Here is a 14087-nt window from a genome sequence, read left to right as displayed (position 1 = left end):
ATCATATACGTGTTATTGGCATTTGTCTATGTTGTTTGACAACGAAAGAATATAAAAATTTAGTAAGTTTATATAATAAAACCATAAATATTACAAAAATAAAAATAAAGTTGAACTTGAAAGTAAAATTTCATTCCTCGAGCTTTTCAAGAATGATGCTCAAGATCGTTAGATCAGACATACACACGTCTAACATTTTTGAAGAATCCGACCACAATCGTTACAAATAGCTAAGAAAAGGTTGGAGTTCAATTTTTGTATTTGAATGATCCCATTCCAAAGATTCCCACCACTCTTTTTCACTCGAATTTATAGCAATCTCTTTAAGTGTAGAGGGAATTTTGAGTTCATCTTCATGTGAAAAAAACAAAGGCAAATTCCTTAACTTAACACATCCCTTTATTGACACTTTCTTTATTGAATTGCACTTCATTTTTCCATTGTATATACTTTTCAATTGTGGCAAAGACCATAAGGTCATTCTTGTCATTTTAGGAAAGACGACGATTCCATCATTTTCGTGATCTTCAATTATTTCTTCGATTTGACTACATGATAGGACATATATCCTCTCGAGATGTCTCAGGTTTGAGCATAGATCAATTGGAAGTAGCTTCTTGATGTTGTGACATCTTTCGATACGTATCATTCTAAGGAAGGAAAAAGTACCAACTAGAGGGATTGAAGGACTCAAACTTGTTTCACATTCATCAAAAATACCAATGAAACTAGGCAATTCGAAGAGATCAAGATGCTCGAGAGAGGGTAATAAGACGGATTCTTGCCCTTGTTTTACCTTCATAAGGTACTCGAGCTTGTTGCACCAACGAACTTTGAAGTACTTCAAATCTTTTGAATCGTATAGACATGACAAGAACTCGGAAAGACAAGTACTAAAGTTGTTGCAACTCTCGATTTTCAAGTGTTGAATGTCTTGTGGAAGCAATAGTACTTCATCTTCTTTACCAAGTCCATAACACTTGACTAGTTTATCTGAAATTCTTCCATGATTGAACTCGATTTGTGTCATTTGTCCTAAACCATCGTAGTCACCTACTAGAATCCTGTAGAACGCGAGGCATCCCTCGTTCTCTTGAGCTTTGATGAACCGGTTGAAGTCATGAATAGTAGAGAACCTACCTTGAAACTCTTCCAACTCGTTTAACACCTCTAGTTCCTCACCTTGCACGTCTATATGGTGCGATAACACTAGACGTTGTAGAGTTGAGAGTTGTGGCAATATACCTATTGGTACCCTCTCTAGCCAACGCATTGCATACATACTCAGGCATTTGAGGCTCAATAGAGCCTCGAGGGATTCAGGCAAAGTCTGAATCCCAGTGCCACTCAAGTCCAACTCTTGCAATGACTCGAGCTTTGCCAGAGTTGGAATTGACCTTAGATTCCAACAAAATGCAAGTAAGAGCGCGGTGAGATTCTCCAACTCGGATACTGAATCAGGCAACTTCTCAATGCAAGTGTGGCTTAAATCAAGCACACGTAACGCCTTCATGTGCTCGAAGAAAGAATCTGGAATCTTCCATAAGTGATAATTCTGCTGCAACATCAATGTTGTTAGCCTTGGACACTTAGCTGATGTGCCTTCTGGTATTTCAGCTATCTTGTTCCTCATTAGAGATACCTGCAATTCGAAACAAAATCATAAAAAACCGAGATCTATCTATCTCATCAAGTTCTAACAAGTTACGTTGCTCAGACTCTTCAAACATGTCAATTAGCATGTGTCTGATCCTAATACGTGTGCAACAACATGTTTGAAGAGTTCGAGCAACATAGTATATCTACGTAACAATACCTTGTCCAAATTTTCGATCCATTCATTCTGTTCTGGTGCATCATGAAGCTGAACTCCAGCTCTAACCATAAACATAGGATTCTCATTAGTGATTTTCAATGCCATATCTCGAATCAAGCTATGCATTTTCACAGTATGATTTACGCCACTTTCCAACAAACAAACGCCTTCCAATCTGTTCAGTATTTCATATCCCTCTTCAAATTCTGCCTCACGACTCTCTTGTTCATCGATAAGTCCCTCTAGAACAAATCGACTTATCAAATGATCTTTCGAGATATTCTCATTTCCTGGATACAAACAACAGTACAAGAAACATTGCTGTAACTTTTCATCCTTCAATGAATCAAAACTATACAACAACATCTTCATAACATCATCATTGTTCTCCTCTTTACATGATTCATCGAACGCCTTTCTCCATTCATCAACGTTACTCAATTCCAACTCTCTAACCTTTGCAGCTAATGCAACAATCCCAAATGGAAGTCCTTTAGTACATTCATTCACCATAACCTTAGCGATCCCTTCAACTTCACGCGGAACAATCATCTCATTCCCGAGTTTTTCTACAAACAAACTCCAACACTCCTCCGCTTCAAGTGTTTTCACTCTGAACTCCCTTTGACATCCCATTTTTCGACATGTTTCGAGTAAACAACTTGTTACTATCAACCTTCCACCTTCAATTTTTAGAGGATTACCCAACATTTTCAAAGGTACATTCTCTAACACATCATCTAGTACTAAAACAAAATCCTTTTTCACTTTGAACGATTCGTGTAACGCGATTGCCCTCTTTTCATCATCATGTTCCTCTATAAGATCAAATCCAAGTGATTTAGCTATATCATTTTGTAACACTTTGATGTTACATTGTTGAGAAACATTAATCCAAATAACTTGGGAATTAGTCTTTTGTTCAACAAGGTGATTGATGAGTTTAGCTAAGGTTGTTTTTCCAACACCTTTAACTCCATATATACCAATACTTGTAATTACTTTGTCTTTCTTTAAACATCTCCAAATTCTTTCACATGTTCTTTTTGTTTCTTCACCAAATAACTTTGTCGGAAAAAATGACTCTCTTGCTTCCATTTTTCTCTTCTTCTCCTAGTAAAAATCAAAGAAACAAGATCAATCACTTTTCACAGTTCGATGCACTAAGTTTTCGTTATGTATGGGGTTTAAAAAAGAGCTGGACCACACAACGAAGCTGACTGACGTGTCTGCAGCAAGTGCTGAGTTGATGAAGAAGGAAGCTGACGATAGGAACAGGTCCAACAAAGCTGACTGGCGAGTTTACAGCACTTGCTGCAGACACGTCAGCCAGCTTCGTTGGACATGTTTCTTTGACATGTCCTAATGGTCAATTTCCTTCTTCATCAACAGTACTCCTAGTAAAAATCAAGAAACAAGATCAATCACTTTTTACAGTTCGATGCACTAAGTTTCCGTTATGTATGGAGATACGGAGAAGGGTTGGACCACACAAGGGTTCATTGTACTTAACATTCTGACTATTTCCACACCTCGAGCTCATGACTGTACGGTCACATGACAATAATTTTACCAGTTATATAAATAAGGAAAGGACATTTTTATGAAGTACAAAGAGATCTTATAAGTTGAGTTTTAAGACAAATATAGGAAGTGTTTAAATATAACAGTTATTGGTGGATTTCTTCCACATCAACAAATTATTTCAATAAATATTTAAATTTTCTTACTCCAAAGTTCAAATAACTTGTTCTAATCAATATTTCGATACTTATATGAAGCACTAAAATGGAATTTCGATGGATAAAGTATTTCACGTTTACACGGGATTTAAGGAAGGATTGAACCCTTAATACAAGCATTAGTCCATGGCTCAAACCTATTGCCACATCATTTTTAGACTAAATCCTCCTTTTTATATTACTAAAATAGTTTATTCTCAAAATGGACTTTCCTAACGTTAATTTATCGTATTAATCGAATTCCGAAATAGATACTGAACATCATGTGAAAAAAACATTTGGGGTATAGCTTCAACGCCCTATTAGTAATTCATCTATCAAGTCAAGCAAAGTGAGTGGAATCTAAAATTTTATCATTAAATAGATATAAATAGTTGTAACATTAATTACCATCAAACAGGGCGGCATATTAAGATAAAAAAGACAAGAAATAAATATAACAAAACGAAACTTTACGACAACAACATAACATACCAAGGAAAAAAGGCAAGAAATTAATACAACAAAACAAAACTTTAGGACAACAACAACATAACATACCAAGGAAAAAAAGTAAGAAATTAATATAACAAAATAAAACTTTACGACAACAACATAACATACCAAGGAAAAAAAGAAAAAAATTAAAACAAAACAAAACTTTACGACAACAACGTAACATACCAAAGAAAAAAGCAAGTAATAAATATAATAAAACAAAACTTTACGACAGCAACACAACAAAAATGATATTTAAACCATCTTGTAGTAAATATTAAAAGTTGCTAAGGTAAGATAAAGAAAAAGTAAAAGAGAGAGCACCATACCTTAGAAGACTTTATTTTCTCTTTAATTCAAATATGAATTCAGATATTTCTTGAGATGTCATTATTTTTGTAAAAATTAGCCAAACGCAAATTATATAGAAAAAAAAATACTACGAAATAAATGGAAAAAATATTCGTTAAGAAAAGAGTTCAAGACCAATGATGTTTTTTTTTTAAGCTTTTGAAAGAGAATGAAAATGAATTAATATAAATCATGAAGCAAATAACATTAGTTATAAATAAATGTTTTTGATAAAATGCTTACCACTAAAATCAAGTAGAAAATACTAAGTCAAATATGCTTAATAAAATTATTATTATAATTACATTTTTTAATTACATGATAAAATAATATTTCATATATATATATATATATATATATATATATATATATATATATATATATATATATATATATTATTTTCAACAAAAAAATCTCATGAACCTTTGAACATGTAGACCACTACCAATTCTTGGGACTTCCATATTGTGTTAATAAATGGTATCCTTATTTTATTTTTATATATATAAAAGAATTGGTTGGTAGATCAATTTTTTTAAAACCAAATTTCTTATTTTATAAAGAGAGTATTTGTTTTATATACATATATCATTATTAATGCTTAAGCCATTTTTATCGTGCCAAGATAAAGGTATAATAATTAATTCATTTGGTAGAATACTTAGAGCTATTTTTGTATCAGTTGTTATATTTTCTTTGTTACGATGATTTGAGAGATTCTCGTATTTATTCATTTTTTGTTTAAGGTTTGAATGGTTGAATTTTATTGAGTTTAAGTGTTCAGTTGATTAAATCGTAATTAGAAGAGTTTAATTTACAATCTGAATCAAATACAAAAGTCTCTGATCAAGTCATTTCCGCTATTTAAAAACAAGACTAGTTAATCTTATTTCAAGATTATTTATTTTTAAGGATAAAATAAATAAAAAAATTAATTCTACCTTAATTTTGTAAATTGACTGTATTTTTAGACGAACATTGTTGGTAAGCTTAACAACTAATATGAAACGGAAAAAGTACGAGAAAATCAAATGTCCATTACAATTGGTACACCTATACATGTTCTATAATAATTGGTCAACATTATTATAGGTATTCGTTTCAAATTATTGGTTAATTTATGAAATTAAGATATAATTAATTACTCTAGCACTTTTTCAATTTTTCCTCTTAATATTAATTATTTTTTAAAATAAACAATATTGGAGACATTAAACAGTGTTGAGGTCAAGAAAATGTGATACTACTAATATGAAATGAAGTATTTAATCAACCTAGCATAATTCCCTTGCAGGAGTGCACAAAACTTTAATTTTTTTGTTTTGAAATAAATACAGCTAATAACTTATTTCCAAGATAAAGTCTTATTAACCATTAATACACAAAAAAATGAGAAGAAAAAAGGCATGCCTCATACCCAACGTGATCTCACAAATGGTGTCTAGGACGGTAAAATATACGTAGACGTTACCTCCTACCTAGTAGAATAGAGAAGTTGTTTCTGAGAAACCCGACCCTCAACTCAAGGAGACATGTTCATAGCACAACTAAAGATTAAACATTACAAGAAACTTGCCACACTAAAACAACCTACAGTATGCTGCATCAAATAAACATCCAAAAAAAGGCAAATATTAGTCTCTCATATTTTTAACATTCATCAGTTAGAAAGTAAACAAGCTAGTTAAAATGCCTCCAAAAAGCTAAGACTTATTTCATAATCTTTCTTAGGTCTGCCATCTTGAAATCCGACGAAAACGCTACAAGAGCAGCTTACAAATCTAAAGGTCCAAAGCTACTCCATTGTTCTTCAGATGTTGCATCAACATGGAGAGTCTCAATCTTTGGTCTTGTAGATGGATCAGGGAAGTTCCAGAAAGAATCAGAATTCTCGAAGAACACGTAAAATAGAACAGCTGATGCCAAAAACAATCCCAAGAGTAATAGATAAATCTGCCACTCTGCAATTGAAGAAATAGGGGAGAAAAAAAGTCAATCTTGGAGTCAAATGCACGCGATTGTCCCTACACACAGAAAGAAAAAGAGATGGACCTTTCCAATCGGTTGGGACATTTAGCTTGGTCACCATTACTCCCCATTGAGAGGAAGTGGTAAGAGCCACCCTGCCAAAATGTGCCTTAGTAAGCAGACAGAATAGGGGCTTTGATTCTTAAAGAATAGTTGATGAGAAAGATTACAATGACATTAGTAGACACGAGGTTTCAACTTTGAAGAGCACAAATATAGGCAACAACTAGTGAAGAGAAATTATCATTAGGAAATCATGTCAACAGGTATCACCGAGACCTAGCACCTAAGACTCAGAACAATAACAACTTGGTGGCATAATCTTTGGTTGCAAATTATTCACCATGAGTGAGTCTACTAAATCAGCTATTTGGTTAGTTATTTCGTTGCTAAGGCAAATATATATATGTGTGGTTTACTAAATAGTTTTAGATGTCCTTTAGCAAAATATGTTTTACTTCTCTTTTTTTGCGTAGGTTGCCTGCTCCTCATTTCTCATATGTGAAGAATATAGAACCTGGTCTACCATTGTTTTTGTTCAACTAGTGCAATTGTGAGCTTCATGGAATCTATGAATCTGCAAGCTAGGGGAAAATGAATGTCAACCCATATGGTTGGACGTTAGGAGGTTTTGGAAGAACTGAATATCCTGCACAGATTTTATATCATGTTTTCTTCTATGTGGTTCTATTGATGTTTTACTTTTTATGCTTTCTTGTTTATGAATGAAGGTTCAGAAATGTCTACTTCTGCAATGCAAACCCGATTGGCAGTAACTCTGTTTATGCCTATAATTCAGGATAACTATTACAATGATCAGCGACATTTCATGTTTGAGCTAGATCATGTTCAAACAGCTAATTTGATCTCAAAGTCCTCATCTTGTGTACTCACGTTGATGTTATATTGGACCCAATACACAAGATGAGAACTTGGAGATCAAATTAGTACGTCAAACATATCTAGTTCATAATGAAATGATGTTGATCATTATAACAGTTCTCCAGAATTATAGGATTAAACAGAGTTTCCGCAAATGGCTTACAGTGCAGATGCAGACATATCTGAACCTTTGTTCAGAAACAAGAAAGCATATTAAGGAAAGCATCAAAAGAACCAAATAAACCACATATGATGAAAACATGACATAAAACCTATGCCGAATATTCAGTTCTTCCAAAACCGTCCAACATCCAACCATATGAATTGATATTCATTTTTCCCGAGCTTGAAGCTTTATAGAAACCATGAAGCTCCAACAACGCTCGACCTAAGTCTATGTTCTTCACATATAAAAAATGAAAAGCACACAATCCTACCAAAAAAGGGAAAGTAAAACAAAATTCAACTAGCACAGGACAGGCAAAAGGACATCTGGAACTATTTGATAAATCATATATATATGCCTTAGCAACGACATAATTAACCACATAGCTGATTTAGTATACACTCATTCATGGTGTATATTTTGCAGCTAAAGATCACGCTGCCAAGTTAGTCTTTAGTTAAAGTTTAATTTTTTGTCTTCTTCAATAATTAGTTGTTGTGACTGTTGCATGCAAAAGTAGCTCATAAACTAAAGATATTCATGAAAGGTTCTTGGCATCACTAAAGTCGTATGGACTACGTACAAGACCGTCACAAAAAAGCTTCCCTTTACACTCTTCAGTCACGAGTTATATCTACTACAATTTCCTCTTATTTCTCTCCATACATATCTTGTGGAGAAACAAGACATCCTAACACTGTTTAGAATTCCATGAAAAACATGGCTTCTAAAAGAGAAGGCATAAGCTTCAGAACAGAAGACGAATGACAGAGAGTCAATACTTCATAGAAAATTATAGCTAAAATTGCACATACCTTTCACTGGGACAAAACTCCAAAGAAGTAATATTAGTACCCAAGTGCAACCTCTTGTGCAAAGAGGAGATCTCCATCTTTGTCACATCAATAACACAGACATCACCATCTTTGCTTCCCCTGCATTTAAATGACAAGCATAGATTCGGATCAATGCATTAACAAACTAAACGCTGCAGCAGATAACAATGCAAATGGGGTGCAGCCATTAAAGCCTATGAGGAATGGAGCAAGTTACAGCTTATGTGGATGAGAGAGTTTTTGGAACAGATCTTCTTAAAATTAAAGGGGGGGGGGGGGGGGGGTTGTGGTTTGAAACAAGATACAACTAGGTGTCTGAAGTTGAACTTTTGAGGGAAGACAAGCAAACAAATTTTCAAGATATAAATCCTGGAAATCACAAATCTTTTGGAACTATTAAAAAATAAAATAAATTCTTAGCCTCTGTTATTTTGATTTAAAAATATTAAACCTGAAACTTTATCTTTAACCTATTACCACCATATACTATTTTACCACCCTGAACTATTTTAAACTCTAATAAACACACCCTTAAATGTGATAAGAAGGATTCCACTTTTTCTGGTGGGGAGAAGGTTTTCCATTAATGGAGTATGAGTGTGAGAAAGAGGAAGACGATTTAGTAGAATAAATGGATGAGAAAACGTCGGAAAAAAATTCATCAGCGACTTCTGTACGTGGTGAGCATGTGAAAAATCAATTTAGTTCTAGAAAATATATATAAAAAAAAAAAGACTTCGACTCTACTTCACAAAGAAAGAAAGGAAAATAATTAAAAAGATATCAACTTAAGTTTTAATGTTAATAAATTAAGTGTCCAAAGTTATCCTATTTTAACTTTTTCCCACCCCTAACATGCTTCCTAGTGAGTGAGCACTCTTTGTTGTACCACCTCAGCATCGAAGGGTGTATTTATAACACTTTAAGATGGATCAAAGGGGTAATGAGACCCCGTAAAGGAAAGGTATGTTCCTGGAACTTTGGTCATAGTTTGTTTTATGTTGTGGTTACGGAAGACAAAAAAGGCAAGTGAATCAGATTTTTATATGACACTAATTTTGTATTGCCTAAATATAACAAAATGGAAAAAAATATCTTAAGCGGGAAGAGGCGGGTTGAAAATTATGTGGGTGAAAGGTTCAACCCCCCTTCCCCATTGCCACCCCTAGCTGTAAAACATCAAAAGTCATGTATGGGAGGGGAGACATTCATCAAAATGAAGACAAATCAAGAGTAGCAAAAGAACATAATTCAGGCAAAAAGTTCAAAAAAAAAAAAGAGATGGTGTTTTTGAAATATGGGAACACTTCAAATCAATTTGATGGAATCTTACGCTAGACTCCAACTGGAAGGGGAATAGGAACCAGATGCTACTCTATTTTAGGTCCACTTCATGACTCACTTTGGCCAATCTCATCACAGAACTTTAAATGTTAAATCAACTCAATGATTCATTCAACATCCATGTAAAAATACTTTGATGAAGATTCACAATTGCCAAATGATGTCAAATTCCCTTTTTTAGCTTCAACAGTGCATATCTAAGGAAGGTATTGGACAGTAAGATGATGATAATTGAAATTCAACATTACTAGGAGACACAAAAGGATAAAGATCTTACAATGCGAGATATTTCCCGTCCAAACTGATTGTCATAATGGAAGCTGGCTTATTATACAGGCTTTTATGTCCAATTTTCTTCCATGTACTGATGTCCCAAACTGCAATCAATGACTTATTGCCTGTTTTATTGACACAAGTTTGGATAGTTACACAATGTTTTCAATAAGAAAAATTACACAATCTCAATTTTATAACTTCATTGACTAAAGCCAGACTTTAGAATACCTTTCTGAACAGTAGTGAACAAAAACGGTTTTGTCCCATCTTTAGAGAACCTGCAGAGCTCAATATTCTCATCCTGCAATGTGGAAGACAGGATATTATAACATCAACATAAAAATAGATAACCAATTGTCTAACAGGTAAGACATCATATTATTCAGAACTTACTGTATTTCGTGACAAAGTTACTGGAACACCGTCCCTTGTGTTCCATATTCTGGCGGCACCATCTGTGGACGTGGAAGCTAAGAACTCTGAATCTAAGCTGTATATATATAAAGATAGGAAAAGACATGAAAATCTTGGTCAAGAAAATCATAGGAACAATAATTCTTAAGATTCCATAATCCATGGATTAAGTATCATTTCTGCAACTGCAATAAGAGGCACTGTAAATTCAAGATTCTTAAATCTTTTCAAACTTTTTTTCTAGGAAGATTTCATGATCATATTTAAAAATCAGATTCACACTTCAAAACTCAAAGAGTATAGCATGAATGAAAATCCATGCATAAATGCATGTATTAGGGTTTCTTGATTGGGAATGTATCGTTCTTGAAATATCAAGATGTTTAGCTCTTCTATGGACATTTCTCACTTCTTAAATATAACCAATATCGGATAAAGTATAATTCTGTATCCAAATTCAGTTAATGTAGCTTTACATCCCATAATATCCACCTCCAAGATAGAACCCTGCAAATTAGATCACCGTTCGTCTCCTTATTCACTTTTAATTCCACATGAGAACAAACTACTTAAACACTCAGATAGGATCACATAGAGCAACAACAACAATTTAACAATCTGATGTGATGCATAACATATGAACCAAAAAGCTAAAATCCACATGGGACTATAATTGGATGAAAAAAGCACTTCATTCTGATCTTTAAAGTGAAAAATCTACATCAGAATTGTTAAAAGACACAAGACTAAGATCCTTCACTTCATTTTCACATCACTTAGTTTCTTTAGAATATAATCAACGTTTTCAGCACTTAAGTGTGAGAAAGGTAAGAGAACAAGATGTATCGCTACTCAACGCAAGTGCACAGACACTGAAGATTATAGGTCCCCAGAGCTCATATCAGGTTAATTCTCACTTATGATAAATAACGGAGGATTAAGTACAGCTATAATCTGAGGAAAGCTAATTATACCTGAAATCCATGTCTCTGAAAGACTTGTGAGCTTTAGGTTCATCCACAATAATGCGCATGGTTGGCCACTCAAAAAGTCTAAAATGTCCATCCTTCAAGATTCAAAGTAACACAACGTCAGGACAACAAGACAATAGCATCATGAAATATAAGAGACATAATTTTTCACAAAATTGCTTACAACTCCGCCTATGGCTAATTTGGAGCCATCAACACTAAAGGCCATGCATTTTTGTGGACCAACATCTTGGAGAGGAAACTCCTTGCACACAAATTTTATATTATCTTCATGACCATATAACTCAAACAACCTGCAGAAAAGAGCAAACAATATATCCTCTTCCCAGGCTAAGAAATAAATAAAACGCAAGACAAAAATCATATTAAAAACTCAGACTAGTCATCTGTATGTTCCTTTGTTGGGTGACAAACTTAATCAGTAATGTGAAAAGATAACTATCATCCAAAACAAGAGCTAAATAACCTTTGCATCAAAAGCGGGTCAGCACAACTGAAAGCTGCAACGACACATGCCCACACAGGCGAGGATTAAAAGTAGACGTTGGAAGCAATTGAAGAAGGAAGCAGTAGCAGCTATGTATGAAGCTACAATTTATTATACCTCGCAGGCGAGGAATTGAAGGCAGTTTAGGCAGAAACATGTAAATACAAATTTTATCATCGCACAAATAAAGGAGTTACTAGGTAGATTAGAAAGTAAAGGAGTCTAGAAAAGCAAGAAAGTATCTTAATACATAGGATTGTGTGGTAGATAGTTAATAGCTAGATGCTATAATTTTGTTTACTTTCCGAAATTGTAATACTTTGTTCTTGGTATGGTAATATTCACAGTTCATTGCCAAAAAAAATAAAAAAATAACAGTACTCGTCCTGTTCACCTACCGCGCAGTAACACAATTACCAATCATCCATTTCATTAATCAGAACAACAAAATCATGCATTAATAATCCTCATTCAACATACAAACAAAGCCAAAATCAAAAATTCATAATAATACTCATCAACAAACAGTACTTGTCCTGTTCACCTACCGCGCAGTAACACAATCACTAAGCATCCATTTCATGAATCAGAACAGCAAATTCATGCATTAGTAGTCTTCATTCAACAATACAAACAAGGCCAAAATCAACAATCCGAAATCACAAGGCATTAAACTCATTCATATCTTGCTTACCAAAACCACCAACTACCAAAAAAATCAAATCTTTTTCACAACAAAAACAGTAAAAACCAAACTTCCAGACTAACTTAGAATCAAAATCGAAAAGGGTTTCAATATTTACTTGCAACCAGTAGTGGTGGAGCACACAAAATCATCCCCAGTTGGATGTACCGCAATCCTCACTGGCTCTCCACCTTCCTCCAACACATACGTCGCCTAAACCAATACCCACAAAAAAAAAAGTTCAAATTTCACACACAATCACCAAAAATTCCCAGAAATGATAACGATTGGACCAACCCCACAACTTAAAAACTCATCTATTCATACTAATTCCAACTTATAAGTACTGTGTTCAGTAAACAACAAATTCAAAATTTCAAAAATTATTTAATGAAAACAAACAAAAGGGTACCTTGGGAGAAGAAGAAAGAGAAGTACTCTCGGAATTAAAGGATAAAATCTCTAACGAAGAACAGGTTCCGGTCGACTTTCCGATCACCACCAGATGCGCGTTTTCCGGCCGTTTGATCCACGATGCACGCGTCACTTTCCCTTCAACAGATACATCACCACCCTCCATTTTTTTTATCTTCAAAAACTCCACAAAACCCCCAAAACCCAAAAACCTCAAGGTACAATAATGGCGGAAAAAAAGTGAGTTTTTGGAATCAGTGAAAATTGCAATTTATAGACTTTTCTTTAATTATTTATTTATTTATTTAATATAAACTGTGAAAATAGTCAATGGATTTTTGGGATATTCCAAATAAGAAAATATTTAATAATTATGTGGGAATACTTTGGAATTAGCAAATTATAATAAATTTTGCACGTCCGTTTATATTTTTGGCAAAAAAAATTTAATTGTTTTGTTGACTGATTTAACAAGAGGAAAATCCAAAAAAAAAAATGGAAAATATCTTTAAATTAGATGGAAATTATTATTATTTCATCCCAATATAATTATTTTTTTAGTCAAATCATAAATACTTTGAATAACATTTATGGTATATTATTTTGCCATATTAATATGTAAAAATAATAATTTATAATATTTTTCATATAATTTTTGAATATTTATATTTTTTGTGAAGTTTCATTTTATGATGGTTAGTTGTTTTATTTTTCTACGTGAATTATCACGTATTAAAACACATCTAGTTGAATAAATAGCGACAATTCAAATAGAAAAAGAAAATAAATCATAGTTTATGATGTAGGCAATGCTAAGATGTGTTTTTAATGTATAGATTGTAATAGTCCATTTAGAAAAAGACAATAATTGATAATTTAGATGTTGAACTCGTAAAAACATGATAATTTCAGTATAATTTTAATTGTTAAGATGAATAATAAGATAAAGTATGTATTCAAAAGTTCACACTATATTACTCTCTGTCCCTCGGGGTGTATATATTTAGTATGAATGAAAATATTCTTCCTGAAAAAAATATTTTTCTTCATATCAAACACCTTTTGCCTCCATCTGACACGGATTTTTTTTAATTAGTTTACGAAAAAATAATAATTTCAAAACATAAAAAATATATAAGTCAACTCCATACGAATTGTCAAAAGTTATCATAATTTT

The 14087-nt window shown here is 33.2% G+C and overlaps 2 protein-coding genes across 2 annotated transcripts; both read right to left on the bottom strand.

Annotated features, from left to right (window-relative positions):
• Positions 1-50: 50 nt before the first annotated feature.
• Positions 51-4444, bottom strand: LOC101252249 (probable disease resistance protein At4g27220). The gene is made up of 3 exons (XM_069291557.1): positions 4365-4444; positions 1817-2929; positions 51-1642 (listed from the first exon to the last, which is right to left on the bottom strand). The coding sequence occupies exons 2-3, from the start codon at positions 2912-2914 to the stop codon at positions 221-223; spliced, it is 2520 nt and encodes an 839-aa protein (XP_069147658.1). The 5' UTR covers positions 2915-2929; positions 4365-4444; the 3' UTR covers positions 51-220.
• A 1437-nt stretch (positions 4445-5881) lies between these two features.
• Positions 5882-13307, bottom strand: LOC101258215 (SEC12-like protein 1). Its single transcript, XM_004249968.5, has 10 exons — positions 12909-13307; positions 12615-12709; positions 11488-11617; positions 11307-11398; positions 10312-10408; positions 10147-10219; positions 9920-10040; positions 8278-8397; positions 6439-6509; positions 5882-6347 (listed from the first exon to the last, which is right to left on the bottom strand). The coding sequence occupies exons 1-10, from the start codon at positions 13074-13076 to the stop codon at positions 6160-6162; spliced, it is 1155 nt and encodes a 384-aa protein (XP_004250016.1). The 5' UTR covers positions 13077-13307; the 3' UTR covers positions 5882-6159.
• Between the last annotated feature and the right edge of the window lie 780 nt (positions 13308-14087).

The sequence above is a fragment of the Solanum lycopersicum genome, chromosome 11 (genome assembly GCF_036512215.1).
Source record: "Solanum lycopersicum chromosome 11, SLM_r2.1".
Classification (NCBI taxonomy): Eukaryota; Viridiplantae; Streptophyta; class Magnoliopsida; order Solanales; family Solanaceae; genus Solanum; species Solanum lycopersicum.
Note: the sequence above shows the minus strand (reverse complement) of the source record. Positions and strands in the feature narration are given on the sequence as shown.